Source organism: Schistocerca gregaria, chromosome X (genome assembly GCF_023897955.1).
Source record: "Schistocerca gregaria isolate iqSchGreg1 chromosome X, iqSchGreg1.2, whole genome shotgun sequence".
NCBI classification, from domain to species: Eukaryota; Metazoa; Arthropoda; class Insecta; order Orthoptera; family Acrididae; genus Schistocerca; species Schistocerca gregaria.
Window position 1 is genome coordinate 243,652,648 of NC_064931.1, and position 16,594 is coordinate 243,669,241.

Here is a 16,594-nt window from a genome sequence, read left to right on the forward strand (position 1 = left end):
TATCCCTTTTATTAACACAGGTAAAAAATACATTTCACAACAGACATATTCATGGAATGAAGTTGTTGGAAGACAACATTTCTGAATTTTAAAAATATTTTAGAAAGTAATCGCTCTATGATAATAATTACCACTTTTTCAGATTTCTTGATTGGATGTGATACGGTTCTAGAGATCTCTGTACAGAATTTGTACACTACTTCTGAATTCAACGAGAAATAATTGCGATCAAAATTTTCAATAGTTCCCAATAGCTCTATAGATAACCCTAAAGGCATTTTCTTGTGGGGATAGTTCGTAATAACTGCAATAAATATATTGACAAACGTCTTTGACTACTGTGTACAGATTTCTTCGATTTTTAGTCCGCCTCGGTAGCTACGCCGTCAGCGCTGTGTATTGCAAAGCGAAGGGGCCCGTGTCCCATTCCCGGCCGGGCCGGAGATTTTCTCCGCTCGGGGACTGTTGTCCTTACTTTTGTATCGTCATAATTGACATTACTATTGAGATGGCTCAATGGATAGCGTCCAAAAGCCAAAAAACTGGTAGAAAAAACTTTTCGATAACATTTTCGTTCCGATATCGGTTATGACATCAGACAGGTTTTGGAAGACAGGGTGACAGAGTAAAGACAATGCCTCTGTCATCGATCACTTAAAACCCAGGATATGTTCCAATTCTGGCACACTCCGCATTTTTGTGGGTATTGTGGTTCATAAATAGTTACAGCGTCGACTGCACAAGACCGCAAACTGACTGACAGCATAATCACCCCGTTCAAACAAACTTTAGTATTGTCGCTTAAGCTCCCTGTATCATCCTTAGTTAACGCGTTCTATGTTTTATGTTACCTACTTCTTTACGAACAAGCTTTAAAGGCAAGTCATCAAAATCTTTGGCTTTTATTTTAACAGCATTAGACTATATTCTTCTGTTTAATAAATATTCTTTATCTTATATGGCCTTCCATATGTGAAAATGTTCGTAGCCTCCAGTACATAAAAGACCACCGCGAATTCTTACCGCAACATCCCCATAATGATTCAGATTCTAGAATGCTTTGATTTCCAAATTAAATTTACATAACCACGATCATTAAATCGAGGCAAAATCTACCTCTGCCACAATTTTACTTTAATTGTTTGACTTCAGTTAGACAACTAAATACTACATAAACTTGCACAGATGGCTGACCAGTTGGGGGCAGGACCCGAGGACAAAGTTTTCAGAGTTCGCGTAATGGTTTAACAGACTATTTTAGGTAGAGTTCCCCCAGTCCTATCCAGAACTCTGACATAAACTGCTGCACTGGTATCGGTATCTGCGAGGATGGTAGGCAGATCTCCAACGAGACCGAGGGCTGCCCTAACATCAGTATACTGGACACACGTAGCCACCCACAATGTGCTGAACTGAAAGCGGCACGGCACGCCACAAACTTCACAGAATGGTGGATCCTCCCGCCGGAGGAGGAAGTCGTGTGTGAAAGGGCTATACCCGATACACAGTCTTGTAAGCAAAATCTCCTCCCTACGGCGACGCTAACACGAAGTCCACCAAGCCTTTGTGGGCGATTTGAGTAACCGCAGTTTGTTGTCTGACACCTGCAACCATTCAGTCTCCCAATGACGCATGACGCATCTGTCAGAATGTGAGATAATGGCGTGCTACGGGATGGGACACTGATGTACAGCACCATCCCAACATGTTTCAAATTGGTCAAATGGCTCTGAGCACTATGGGACTTAATATCTGAGGTCATCAGTCCCCTAGAACATAGAACTACTCAAACGTAACTAACCTAAGGACATAACACACATCCATGCCCGAGGCAGGATGAAGCGCCTAGAATCGCTCGGTCACACCGGCCAGTCCAACATGCTTCCTTGGCAGCTTTGTCAGCCATGTCGTTACCCTGTATCCCAATGTGGCCTGGTACCCACCAAAAAATCACCACCTTGCCATGGCGTTGGAGCCGCTGTAAGGAGTCATGGATGAGCAGAATCAGTGAGTCTACCAGATACATTTGGTGAATTGCTTGCAGTGCACTAATGGTCGAAACAGGCAAGAAAACTCGTATGGTGATGTCTGTGAACTCTGCAGTGCCATCAAAACACCATGTAACTCCGCATCAATTTGTAAAATGTTCAAATGTGTGTGAATTCCTAAGCGATCAAATTGCTTGGGAGGCACCGCATAATTTGTAAATTGTTGTGGAAGACACTTTAAAAACCCTATCAGGGAAAACCACGGATCAACAGAGAGCATTCTCCTGATGGAATCCTCCTGTACAATTAACTATAAAACTATGGTACAGACTTAAAATAGACGAAAACAATATTGTAAAAATCATATATGGAGTACAAATTTTCGAGTACTGTGTCACGCTTAAAATCTCTCTGGGTCTCTGAAGACACCAAAGCGGCAGTGGCTTCCATCCCTGGGTGTGTATTTTCATACCCAAGAGATCCAGATCCTTGAGACAGTCGGTAGCACGTAAATCAAATGGCTGGGTCGCTTGGGGGCCGATTCCTGAACAGTCGTTCTAGGGTGGGTTGGATCACTGCACTAAATGCCAATGACTGAGGTGTGCTGAGATTTGCACCGCCTGTGGAGCCAAAAGGATATGTCGCCGAATCCAAAGTGGCGGTTTACCAACCTCTACACACAGACTCTGAACTACGCTGGTCCGAAAGGACCCAGTCGATATCCAAATGCCCTCCTGGTGGATAGCATCTAACATCTAGAGGTAGGAAGGACAGGCTAATCCATAGACCATGCTTTCATAGCCTAAGCGTGACTGAACAAATGCCCCATAAAACTGCAGGAGCCGGGACCTGTCACCTCCCCATGTTTTTCCACCAAGGCATTTCAAAATGTTCAATAACCTGAAGTCCTTTGTTCGTAGGTCTTTCAGGTGTGGGAGCCATGTTAATTTAGAGTCAAATAATAAAACGAAAAAAGCGCACTGTGTCTTGAAAACTTAAAATACGGTCCCCCATTTCAAGCTCTGATTGGTTAAAATTCCGACAAGCACGATTAAAATCGACACACAGTCTTCTCAGGTGAGAACCGAACACCAGTTGTCTGGGCCCAGGTTTCCAGCCCCCTAACGGTCAGCTGTAGCTGCCTCTTCCTCGTCGTCGTCGTCTTAGTCGACAGATCAGAGGAAGAGTAGAAGATTGCAAAGTCATCCACAAACAAACAACATTTGACAGGACTCCTAACTGGAGGAAATGCCATTGATAGCGATGGCAAACAATGTGACACTGAGGACACTGCCCAGGGGCACACAATTCTCCTGAAGAAAGCAATCAGACATGGCATCGCCAATGAGATAGCGAAAACGCCGGTCGTCGAGAAAGGATTGGATCAGAAGTGTCAGGCGTCCACGTAGATCCCATTCATGAAGTTGGCGAAGGATGTTGTACCTCCAAGTAGTGTCATATCCTCCTTCGAGGTCAAAAAACACACGAACTAAATGGTTTCGGCTTAAGGGGGACTCCTGTATTGCCATCTCCAGTAGAATTAAATTGTCAAGAGTGTAACGGTAGCACCTGAAACCGCTCTGGGAGCGACTCAGTAGTCTCGGGACTCGAGCAGCCAGACAAGGCAGCAGTTGACCATGCGTTCAAGAGTCTTGCCCATACAACTGGTAAGGGCGACACTCTGGTAACTGTTAGGTGCGCTACGGTCCTTGCCTGGTTTCCAGAATGGAATTAATATTGCCTCCTTCCAAGTCGTGTGGTACAGTCTATCAAATCAGATCTGATTGAAAAAAAGAGAGGAGCTGACCTTTCGCTTCAGGGCACAGATGACGAAGCATGGTATAATGGATCTGATCAGGTCCTGTAGCTGTGTGTAGGGCTGCACATAAAGCTGATTCCAGTTCCCACATGGAGAATGGAAGGTTTAAGACTTCTTCAGTACGCGAGAAAAAAATTGAGCTTCCTCATTTCTGCAGTCCGACGGAATACCTGAAGAGCAGGAGCTTGACTGGATGACTTAGTAACAGTGAAGAAGTGTTCAGCTAAAACGTGAGCCATGTCTTCTGGCGTGTCTACCAAGACCCCATTATTTGACAAGGCCATAAGGGGATGTGGACTACCCTTCCCTGAAATCCGTCTTATTGATTCCCAAACGTGAGCAGTGGAAGTGGACCGATTAATGGAAGTCGTGAATTCCCTCCAGGAAGCCCTCTTCCGTTCTTTGATCACTCGCCTTGCATGTTCTCTCGCGGACCTGAAAGCATGGAGATTGTAGTTGGAGACTGAAGTTCAACAGAGCTGACCATCTGGCCCTGATTGCCAACCGACAGTCATCTCACCAAGGTACAGGCCATCATCGGAGGTGGTTACTAGACCTGGGGATGGACTCTGCGGCAGCCCTGTGGATCGTGTGAGTGATGTTGGCCACCGCCTCCTGTGCACAATTCTTTCGTTCAAAAGTAGCCTGTCGACTGTACTGTAACCAATTTGCCCTTTGTGTCATCCACCTGCCTGGTCTCCTGCTGGTCACTGTCTTAGGCGGCAGACAAATTCACACTGGGAAGTGATCACTAGGGTGGAGGACACGGGGGGGGGGGGGGGGGGGGGCAAAGGACGAGCGCTAAAACCTACATAGAAGTATAAAACCAACTGTCACAGATAAAACGTAAAGCTGCTGTGGAGGCATTGTCGAGCAACACCGAAGGCAGGGTGCTGGGAAAGTTAAAAGTCTGCCGCAGAGAGACTTAAAGTGGGTATGTGGACGACTATTTGGGAGCCACAGTTACATTGAGCGGGGTCCTCGCGAAGGAGTAGGTAACCATGCTTTAGCCACATATGGCCAATGTGGAGCTGGCAGAGGACAACTGATTCCCTGCTAGTGGCCTACACAGAAGACTTCCACACATTCATAATCTCCTTAATGACACGCAGTTTGTTGTGCGTGCTGTTATGCCATTCCATCTCACAAAGTAACCCAGCGGTGTACGACAAACGCAGGTCAACTTCGGAGATGCCTATCTCCAGAAGCGGTTTCCGCGTCGCCTGTTTGGCCATCCTGTCGCCAAGTTCGTTGCCGGGGATTCCGACGTGTCCTGGTGTCCACACAAACACCACGGAACTGCGGGACTGTTCCAGGGCATAGATCAACTCCTGAATGGACGCTACCAGAGGGTGGCGAGGGTAGCACTGGTCGATAGCTTGTAGGCTGCTAAATGAGTCAGTACACAGGAAGAATGACTCGCCAGGACATGAGCGGATGCTCTTAAGAGCACGAGATATGGCCGCCAGCTCTACAGTGAAAACACTGCAGCCAACAAGCAAGGAGTGCTCTTCAATATGTCCTCCATGAACATATGCGAAGCCTACGTGATCATTCGCCATTGAGCCGTCGGTGTAAACCATTTCAGGACCATGGAACACGTAAAGGAATCTAGAGGAAATGACAGCAGATAGCAGTGGGGTTATCGCAGTCCTTAGCGTCATGCAGAAGAGTCAGACGAAGCTGCGGCTGAGGCGTACACCATGGAGGCGTACGTGAACGGACCGCAAGTAGAGGTGGTTAGAGGAAGGATCCCAGTTCGGACAGAGGAGACCGCACGCGAACCGCAAACGTTACCCCGATCTGGGCCACCGATGCGGGAGATGGACTGCCGCGGGTGGGAAAAGGAGACGGTTAATCGGATGCTCAGGGGAACTATGAATGTGTGCTATGTAACTGGCGAGCAGTTGCGCACATCTGATCTGCAGTGCAGGGACACCACCCTCCACCAGTAAGCTGGTCACAGGATTCGTCCTAAAACCTCCTGTCGCTAATCGAACCCCACAGGGAGCAGTGGGTCGAGTAAACGCAACGCTGAGGGCGCCGTAGAACCATAAACCACACTCCCACAGTCAAGACGGGATTGAACAAGGACTCTCGAGCTGGAGCAGCGTAGAGCGATCTGCACCCCACTTGGTGTTGCTCAGGCAGCGGAGGGCATTGAGCCACTGCCAGCACTTCTGCTTAAGCTGACGAAGATGAGGGAGCCAAGTCAATCGAGCATCGAAAACCAGTCCTAGTAATTGATATGTCTCCACTACAGTGAATGTATCGTCAATAAGGTAATGTGCAGGTTCCGGATGAACAGCACCTCGCCGATAGAAGTGCATGACACACAACTTTGCGGCTGTAAACTGGAAGCCGTGTGCTAGAGCCCATGACTGCACCTTGTCGATGGCTCCCTGAAGACGCTGCTCGGCAACAACAGTACTGGAGCAGCAGACCGAAAGCTGTTTATCTTTGTTTTTGTTCCCCAGCTATTGCAGACTCTATTCAGTGGGAAGTGGCTCCAGATTTACATTCTAGTGATCACTTCCCAGTGTGAATTCGTCTGCCCCCTAAGACAGTGACCAGAGAAGGAGGGACAGAGGGCCCGACAGCTGCTGCTAGACCGTTAATGGCCACTATAAATAGACACTGAATACAGAGCCCTGCGGGACACCATTCTCCTGCATATGGATTGAACTATTGGAGTCACCAACTTGGATATGGAATGTACGGAGCGACAAGAAGTTTTGGATAAAAACCTGACGTGGTCCCCGGAGACGCCACTCATACAATGTGGCAAGGATATAATGTCGCCAAGTCGTGTAGTATGCTTTAAAGTAGTCAAAAAAAGACGGCAATCTGGTGTTGCCGTCTGGGAAAGGATGTTCCGATGGCATAATCTATGGAAAAAATATTATCAGTGGAAGGGCGACCCTGGCTGAAGCCGCCCTGACGTGGAGCCAGCAAGCCACATGACTCCAGAACCCAACCCAACCGCCGACATACCATACATTCCAGCAGGTTACAAAGAACGTTGGTGAGGCTGATGGGCCGATAGCTACCCACATCAAACGGGTTTTTACTAGGTCTGAGCACTGGAATGATGGTGCTCTCCCGCCATTGCGATGGAAAGACACCATCGCACCAGATCCAGTTGAAGATGTCGTTTGTAGTCAGATGACAGACGTTTAATCATCTGGCTGTAGATGTGATCAGGCGCAAGAGCTGTGTCGGGGCAATGTGCAAGGCCACTGAGGAGCTCCCACTCTCTAAATGGGGCGTTATAGAATTCACTGCAGCGTGTAGTGAATGAGAGGACGTTCGTTTCCGGCCGCTGTTTGAGTGTGCGAAAGGCTGGGGGTAATTCTCCGATGCAGAGGCTCGAGCAAAGTACTCGGCAATCGCGTTTGCGTCGGTACATAACTCGCCATTTATGGCAACTCTGGGGACAACTGTCGGGGCCTGCTACCCGAAAAGACGTTTGATCTTTGCCCAGACTAGGGAAGGTGACATGTGGTACCCAGTGGTGGAGACTACTCCTTCCGTTGTTTGATAAGGTAGCGAACACGGGCACAGATCCATTAAAGGCTGTGAGGTGCTCCAGGGAAGGGTGCCACTTACGCCGCTGTAGAGCGCGCCGACGCTCCTGAATTACTTCACAGACTTCCGGCGACCACCAAGGGACGGCCTTACGCCTCAGGCACCCTAAATTAGATCAAGGGATCGCGTTTTCTGCCGCATAAACAATTGTGCTTATCACCTGCTCAACCATCACATCGATGTTACCCTGTGGGGGAGATTCAGCGGTGACAACATAGGTGAAAGTTCCCAGTCCGCCTTGTTCAAAGTCCATCTGGACAGGTGTCCGTGTGCCTGACTCGGAGGAAGTGACAGAAATATGGAGTGGCCACTACCCCACAGGTCGTCATGTGCTCTCAAGTGGATGGAAGGGAGAAGTCCTGGACTGCAAACTGATAAATCGATGGTCGAGTAACTACCATGAGCTACACTGAAATGTGTGGCAGCCCCAGTATTTAAGGGGCACAGTTCGAATAGGGACAGTAAAGTTTCGACATCTCTGCCTTAGTGAGTAAGCATCGCACCACCCCACAAGGTGTTATGAGCATTAAAATCTCCCAGACGTAGGAAAGGTTTAGAGAGTTGATCAATCAATGCAGCTAATACATTCAGGGGTAATACAACATCTTCCTCCAGATATATATATATAATTGCAGAGAGTTATTTCCTGCGACGTCATTCTGACAGCCACAGCTTCAAGAGAGGTTCGAAGGGGCACATGTTCACTACAGACCGAGTTTAGGACAATCGCAAATTCCACCTGACACTATTACTGTCGCTACAGTTCTTGTAATATCCCTTATAGCTGTGTAGGGCAGGGGTCCATATTGCTGGGTACCAGGTTTCCTGGAGGGCAATGCAGGTTGCAGGTGTAAAGCTTAACAGTTGCTGTAGCTCAGCCAGGCAGTGGAAAAAAACCGCCACAATTCCACTAGAAGATGACATCGTGAGACTGGGAAGGTATGGAACATTCAGCGAGGCAGTTTACGCCTCAGTCACGTGCTGCCACCGATTTATTGCCTGAGCAGTCCATTGTGTCTGAGGGTCTGGCAAGATCTAGGTCTTCAGCGGACGCCAAAATCTCCACCTCATCCTCAGCCAGAGCTTGTAGGTAGCGGTGGTGTGGGTGCCACCGCTATTTCCTTGGTCTTAGGGGTTTTATTTTTGGATTTTTCTCGCTGCTCCTTGGGTTTCCCTGGCTGGGAGGACTTCACTGACTCGTTCTCTGGGACTGAGGATGAGCGTGATGCCCTACGACCAGTTGCTTTTGGGCTCTTCAGCCACTGGTGGGTGTCGTCTTTCCCACTAGAAGAAACCTGGGAAGGGAGTGACCCATGGGACGCCTTCCTAGGGAGGGAAGCCAAAGAAGACTTACGCTTCTCCGGCTTAGAAGTGCGGACAGACGTCCCCGATGGTCTGTGGAGCAGGGGGGGGGGGGGGGGTGTTGCGTCTGAAGTAGGTGGTGCAGGAGCAACAGGGAGGGAAATGCCCCCACCATCAAGGGGGCAGGTGTACTCTTGCAGTTCAGAGGTGACCTTGTTTGGTGGAGCTGATGGTGCCGGAACTGTTGTAGCGGCGGCTTAAGACAATGTCATACGCACAGGATGAAGGCATTCAAATTTACTCTCTGTCTCAGTGTAGGTCAGCCTGCCCAGGGTCTTTTACTCCGTGATTCTCCTTGAAACTGAGGTTTCATCGTCATGAAAGATTCCCCATCAGCTCTCTAACATACAAGGTACCGGGGTGAATAAGATCTGCTGCCATCCTTACCCTTATGTTCCTCCCATGGTGTGGGGTTATACTTCTGTGGGTTGAACTGAGCTCGTGATATTTTAGAGGCTCGTGTTTCACCACCAGCAAGAGATGGACTATGCTTTATAGCGTGACATCCACCCTGATGCCACCCACTCCAATCAGGGGCCCTCCTCACTGGCGGCACCCAGCCACAGCAAAGGCCACCTGGCAGGATGGCCATTGCCAAGAGTCCTGATGCCTCGGGGGGATGAGCATCTACTCCTTGGCATACGTGGGGTGTTAATGGTGCAGGCATCAACAGAGCTATCCCTGTGTGGTCAGGGGGCTACAACCAACAGGGTACATGGCAGCCTCGCCACAATGCACTGGTTACTGAGCTGGGTACCAGGTGCAAAGAAGTCTTATCATCGACGCAGAAATCGACACTGCATACTGCATGGTAGAAAACGCACCCAGGAAGGTGTCCTCGCCCAAGAGATGGAGAATGGGCAGGACTGCAATGTGACGATGAGAAAGTGGGCTAAAGATCTCAATGCACAATGGACACGATGTACCTTGTAAGGCGCCCTTCCCCAATTGGCTCGCTCTTCGGGAAAATTTTCAAGAATGGAGGTCAAGCCCTACAGGGAACCATCACATAAAGGCCGAAACGTGTGAAACTCCTTTTAGTGACCTCGTACGACAGGCAGGAATACCTCAGGCCTACTCTAACCCCCGGACCCGCAGGGGGATCTCCATAGGTACTTCGACGTGAATATCAATAGCACTTTTCCCCTGTAACGACTAATTCAGTGACAGCTTGTCTTTCTTGTTACTTTCGTCTTGATGTGCGTCCTGTCGCCAACCCGTTACCACCCCCTTCATCCTCTCCAGGGACAGAATGTATCCAAACTGTCGGCGTTTAATGTTATCCATGAGAAAGTGTGCGAAAGTTCTCTGAATGTTTGTGAATCGTGTAACAGAGACAGAAAGTGGGTACCAGCCCAATATCCGCCTAGTCGGATGAGCGACCCATCCAAAAGCCACATCCTGGCTGGCCAGCACAACGCCCGATCTTTACTCCGCCGGGCAGATTCTGCCAGGGTCCGGTACATCTCCCTGTCTGGAAGTGGCACTTTAACACGCACAGCTATCTGGCCGGGTAAATAATTCAGTGGCAGCACGTTGTCGAAAAGAAATATTGATGCTGATTATTTTGGAAGTACTTCCTATGTTAAAGTGTTAGACGCTTGTAACATCACAAAAAGGCAACATGTGGTGTAAAGTCTGTAGCTTGCTAACCAGCAGTCTTTTTCCTACATTATTATGACTCAATGGGTTGCTCACACCTTTCATTATCGCCCTCATACGTCACCTTACCTGGCTTTTGCTGGCTATTCATATCTGTGTGTCAAGGCGACATCTTCCATTCTGACACCACCCCTCATCAGTGGAGACGTACCTTACTCAGCTAAGTAGACATGTAAAAGTTTGTCACCGCGAAAGTCTCGAGAATACTCTATTGGTAACATCTCTTTTGTTTTAGGTCCCTACCATGTTGCTGGGTCAAAGATGTCTGAAGTAATATAACCTTGCCAATTTATTTTGGCAAACATTTCCCGTTTATAAGTAGCCCTTTTCAGTGTTGTTTGATGAGTGTGTTTCTTCGACAGATTAATATAGAATGCACGTCAGGTAAGAGCCGTTGCTTTAGGCGATATGTGCGAGACGTCTTGGCTGTGTGATAACTCTACCTGAGCAGACTGGCAGTCGGCTGCAACGTCCCGTTTTGCCGAACTTTTTCAGCCAGCCGGCCGACAGCTCCGCGCGTCGTTGCGAGGTGTCCGTCACTAGCCGCCTCCGTCTCGCCATTCGCAACCAGCCAGTTCCTTGCCAACGTTATCTGCAACACCAGGCGCCAGTATGGTGATTGAGTAGCAGAGAGACAACTGTGAAAACGGTAAGTTTATTTGTCCTAAAAGTATTTTGTACGACTGTGTTAATGCAACAATCTCTGACAGCACGCAATTTGTCTTTTATTTCAGTGCCACAGGGAAGGACAGAGTGGGGAAAGGAAGCACACGTGGGAAAAGTCGAGGATTCACAGAAGGATGGGAGCAAATGAGGAGGAGAGGGGAAGGGGCGTGGAAAAATGTTAAATGGAATGAAACAGGCGAACAAGGAGTGGTGAAAGAAGCAAACCAGGCAGGAGGTGGAGTGAAAAAGGGTGGCAAAAAGAGGAAAAAACAGGGGAAAAATGGAAAAAACAAAGACGAAATGAAAATCATGTATATTAATAATGTTGGAGACAGAGCAAGCTGTAAAACAATGAACTATTCGACTCTCTGGAATTTCTACAGCAAGCTCTTCGCAGAGGTCAGCCCAGTACATAATGGATTTCCAATGAGAGCGCAATTTGGCTTCAATGGCGCCTCGGCAAAAATACTTGTCGAAGAGATTCTTTTATTAGGTGTAGTATGTGATTAACTTCAGACTTTTTACATGGGAGCACGGCGCGGACCATGCCTACAAATAGCCAGGTGGACAATAATCTGCTGCCAGTGGAGCTTTGTTAGAAGCTACAACACTATTGACCAGGGCACTTGCAACAAGGAATCTCTTATGAAAACTCACGTTTAAGTTTTAAGCAGAGCAGCATCGTTGTCGTCCTCTGAACTCTAACCAGATTTGGTAAAAATGACTCTTCAAAGGTCCTTCAAGAATACTTGTGTCCTGGACTACGTTCTCGTCAAGACAGAACTCTAAACCAGTACTATGGATGTTACACTTACAAGCGGTGATTTCGTCAGTGTTTCAACTCTGATGGGAGTTAACATATAATTTTCCTAGCGTATATTATCTCCTTTATGTCCTATTTATTTTCAGTCTATGTAAAATAGATGAGGTATGTATGAAGATCAACTTCTATATAACGTGGGATTTTTTGGCTTGTACACAGCTGCAAATTCCGTAATTCCGTCGTACTGAAGCGAGATCTGATCTTCGTCTCAGACATTTTCCTCTGTTCAAAGCGAAATATCTGCTTCATTGATGTAAGGGTGGTTATGGTTGGTTTAAAAAAGGGGAGAGGAACCATGCTGCGAGGTCATCAGTCCCTTGTTCCGAATAAAGCAATTCCACAGGGATGAGAATAAAACAAGCGCAACTGGCAACACAAAACAGAGAAGGAAAGACCACAAGAACGACAGAAGGGCAACAAGCACTTAAATGGACAAAAGTGCAGAAGCAAACCACAGAAAGACAAGAAACAGGTAGAAGAGATTAAAACGACAAAACAGATTACCATTCTTGGCTGACCATGAGAATAAAAAGTCAGTCACTCTGCAACACATTAAAACCTCCACCCGCACAGAGAGACAAAGGACATGCGCTAAAACTTAGATCAAATGATAAAACCCACCCTCACGAATAAAACTTAAAACTAAATCAGCCGATGAGGCGTTGTCAGATAAAATTAGCGGCAACGAGTCTAGTAAAAGAAGATTTCGCCGCAGGGCATTCACAGTGGGACAGTGCACCAAAATATGGGCCACTGTCAACCGGGTGCCGCAACAACACTCAGGCGGGTCTTCAGGGCGCAGGAGGTAGCCATGGGTCTCCCAAGGGTGGCCAATGCGGAGCCGGCAGAGAACCACAGAGTCCCTGCGAGAGACCCGCATGGAAGACTGCCACATATTCCTAGTCACGTTAATGACACGCAGTTTCTTGTTCGTACTATGCCATTCAGTCTCCCAAAGACGAAAAACCTGGCCGCATAAAAACGAACGCAGGTCCGTTATTGAAATACCGATCTCCATAAGTGGTTTCCTTGTAGCCTGTTTGGTCAGCCTGTCGGCAAGTTCATTTCATTTCATTTCATTTCATTTCATGGAATTCCGAAGTGTCCTGGGGTCCACACAAACACCACGGAACGACCGGACCGTTCCAGTGCATAGATTGACTCCTGGATGGTCGCTACCAAAGGATGGCGAGGGTAGCACTGGTCGATAGCTTGTAGGTTCCTCAAGGAGTCAGTACACAGAAGAAACAACTCCCCATGGTATGAACGGATGTGTTCAAGAGCACGAGATATAGCCACCAACTCTGCAGTGAAAACACTGAAGCTATCAGGCATGGAGTGCTGCTCAGTATGTCCTCCATGGACATAAGAAAGGCGACGTGACCATCAGCCATCGTGCCGTCGGTACATGTCAAGAATAGAGAGGAAATGGCAACAGAGAGCTGCGGGGTGCAATGAGTCCTTTGGGTCATGTGAAAGGTCCAGGCGAAGCTGCGGCCTAGGTGTACACCATGGAGGTGTACAAGAATGAACCTCGAGTATAGACGGTAAAGGCAAGGACTCCAGTTAAGATGGAAGGGATTGGACAATAACTGTAATTGTAAGCCCTGGCATGCGCAGCCAATGTGGGAGATGAACCACTGTGGGTGGGGAAAAGGAAACTGTAATCTGGATGTGCAGGAGAACTGCGAAAGTGGGCTACATAACTGGCGAGTAGTTGTGCACGCCTAACCTTCAATGGAGTGACTCCAGCCTCCTCCAGGACGATGGTCACTGGACTCGTCCTAAAACCTCCCATCGCTAGTCGAACGCCACAGTGGAGCACTGCGTCGAGTAAACGCAACGCTGAGGGCGCCATCGAACCATAAACCACACTTCCTCAGTCAAGACGGGATTGAACAAGGACTCTAGAGCTAGAGCAGCGTAGAGCGATCTGCACCCCAGTTGGTGGTGCTCAGGCAGCGAGGGCATTGAGCCGTTGCCAGCACTTCTGCTTAAGCAGACGAAGCTGAGAAAGCCAAGTCAATCGGGCGTCGAAACCAGTCCTAAAAATCGATATGTCTCCACTACAGTGAGGGGATCGTCAGTAAGGTAAAGTGCGCGTTCCAGGAGAACGCTACGACACCGACAGAAGTGCGTGACACAGGACTTTGCGGCTGAAAACTGGAAGCCGTGCGCTAGAGACCACGACTGCGCCTTGTGGACGGCTCCCTGGAGGCGCCGCTCAACAGCAACAGTACTGTAGCAGCAGAACGAAATGCAGAAGTCGTCTGCATACAGAGAGGGTGAGACACAGCTCTACAGCTGCTGCTAGACCGCTAACGGCCACTAAAAATAGACACACTCAATACAGAGCCCTGTGGGACCCATTCTCCTGGATATGGGGGGAACTATGGGAGTCACTACATTGGACACGGAAAGTATGAAGCGACAGGGAATTCTGGATAAAAATCGGGATCGGACATCGGAGACTCCACTCAAATAATGTGGCAACGACATGATGTCGCCAGGTGGTCTCATACACTTTTTGTAAATCAGGAAAGACTGCAACAAGGTGTTTGCGTCTCGAAAAAGCTGTTCGGAATGCAGACTCAAGGGACAAGATTATCAGTGGTAGAGCGACCCAGTCGGAAACCACACTGGCACAGAGTCAGTAGGCCACGTGACTCCAGGACCCAACCCAACCGCCAACACACCATATGTTCCAGCAGCTTACAGAGAGCATTTGTGAAGCTGATTGGCCGATGGCTATCCACATCAAGCGATTTTTTGCTGGGTTTGAGCACTGGCATCATGGTGCTCTCCCACCAGTGCGATGGAAAGACTCACACCAGATATGGTCGAAGATAACGAGAAGACGTCGCTTGTAGTCACATGAGAGATGTAAAATCATATGACTGTAGATATGACTGTGCCCAAAAACTGGCCCAAGAGCTGTGTCGGCGCAATGTGCAAGGGCACAGAAGTTCCCACTCTGTAAATCGGGAGTTATAGTGTTCGCTGTGGCTTGTAGTGAACGAGAGGACTTTCCCTCACATCTTCCGTTTGAGAGTGCGAAAGCCTGAGGAGGGTGGGGTGGGGGGGGCTAATTCTCCGGAACAGAAGCGCTAGCATAGTGCTCGGCGAAGCGCGTTTGCGTCTGTAGATAATACGCCATTTATGTTAACACCAGGAACACTGTTGGGGTCTGGTACCCAAAAACTCGTCTGATCTTTACCCAGGCTTGGGAAGGTGACGTATGGCACCCAATTGTCGAGACATATCTCTCCCAAGGTTCTTGTTTCCGTTGTTTTAAAAGCAGGAGAACGTGGGGTCGGTGCAGCTTAAAGGCTATTAGGTGCTCCAGGGAAGGGTGCCGCTTTTGCCGCTGAAGATCCCGCAGACGCTCCTTAATTGCCTCAGCGACTTCCTGCGACCACCAAGGGACTGTCTTTCGCCGGGGGCACCTTAGAGAATCAGGGATCACGTTTTCCACCGCAGAAATTATTGTTGTAGTGACCTGCTCAACAACAACATTGATGGCACCACGTGAGGGGATTCAGCGGTGAAAACACAGGTGAAGGCTAACCTATCTGCCTTGTTTAAATTCCATCTGGGCTCGCGCCATGAGCATGACACCTGGGGAGTGACAAGAGGATGGGGAAGTGGTCACTCCCCCACAGATCGTCATGTGCTCTTCAGTGGATAGAAGGGAGAAGGCCAGGACTGCAAACCGAGCGATCAATGGCCCAATGAGTCATTTTCGACAACTCTGCCTTGGCCGGTAAGCACAGTGCCACCCAACAAGGGGTTTTGAGCGTTAAAATCTCCCGAAAATAGGAAAGGTTTAGGGAATTGATGAATCAGTGACCCAATTTATTCAGGGCTACTGTACGATCTGCAGGGAGATATACGTTGCAGACAGTTACTTCCTGCATCGTTCTTATCCTGACAGCCACAGCTTCAAGAGGGGTTTGAAGGGGCACAGGTTCACTGCATATTGAGTTCAGGACAAACTCCATCTGATACTATTATAATCACCATGGCTTTTAGCATCCCCTATAGCCTTGAAGGGTAGTGGTCTACATTTCTGGGAACCAGGTTCCCTGAAGGGCAATGCAGAAAGCAAGTGTAAAGCTTAAGGGTTGCCATAGCTCAGCCAGGTGGAGCAAAGAACTGCCACAATTCCACTGGAGAATGACGTTATCGTGAGGCTGGGAAGCCATGAAGTATGCAGAGAGGCAGATTATGCTTCAAGGTCACCTGCTGCCACCGATAGAATATTTGTAGCCATTTCTATGGTGGATGAGGCATCAGTGAGATCCAGGCCCTCAGGAAACACTGAGATCTCCGCCACATCCTCAGATGCAGAATTGGTAGGGATTGGTGGTGTTGGGGCCACCGGAGGATCCTGTTTCTTAGCTGACTACTACTTGGTTTGCTTGCGCTCTCTCGCTCTCTCCAAAGCTGCTTCAGGCATGGAGGAAGACTGAAGCTCTTCATCCAGCACCTTTTGGCTCCTTGCGCCACTGGCGAATGTCCGCCGTGGCATTAGTGGAAACCTTGGGAGAGTGGGCCCCAAGGGTCCCCTTCCTCATGAGAGGTGCTGGAGGAAGCTATTGCTTCTCCAGCATGGGGAGGGGACCGATGTCCCCTGCGTTTGGGGGAGGGAGGCCTTGCTTCCAAAGTAGGTGGTTTGGGAGCAAC

The 16,594-nt window shown here is 48.7% G+C and overlaps 1 protein-coding gene across 1 annotated transcript in view; it reads right to left on the reverse strand.

The window, feature by feature from the left end:
• Positions 1-16,594, reverse strand: part of LOC126298350 (uncharacterized) — a 45,311-nt gene that overhangs the window by 17,017 nt on the left and 11,700 nt on the right. The window contains exon 2 of the mRNA XM_049989645.1: positions 10,863-11,011. Coding sequence (XP_049845602.1) covers positions 10,863-11,011 — 149 coding nt within the window. The remainder of the gene's footprint in view (positions 1-10,862; positions 11,012-16,594) is intronic.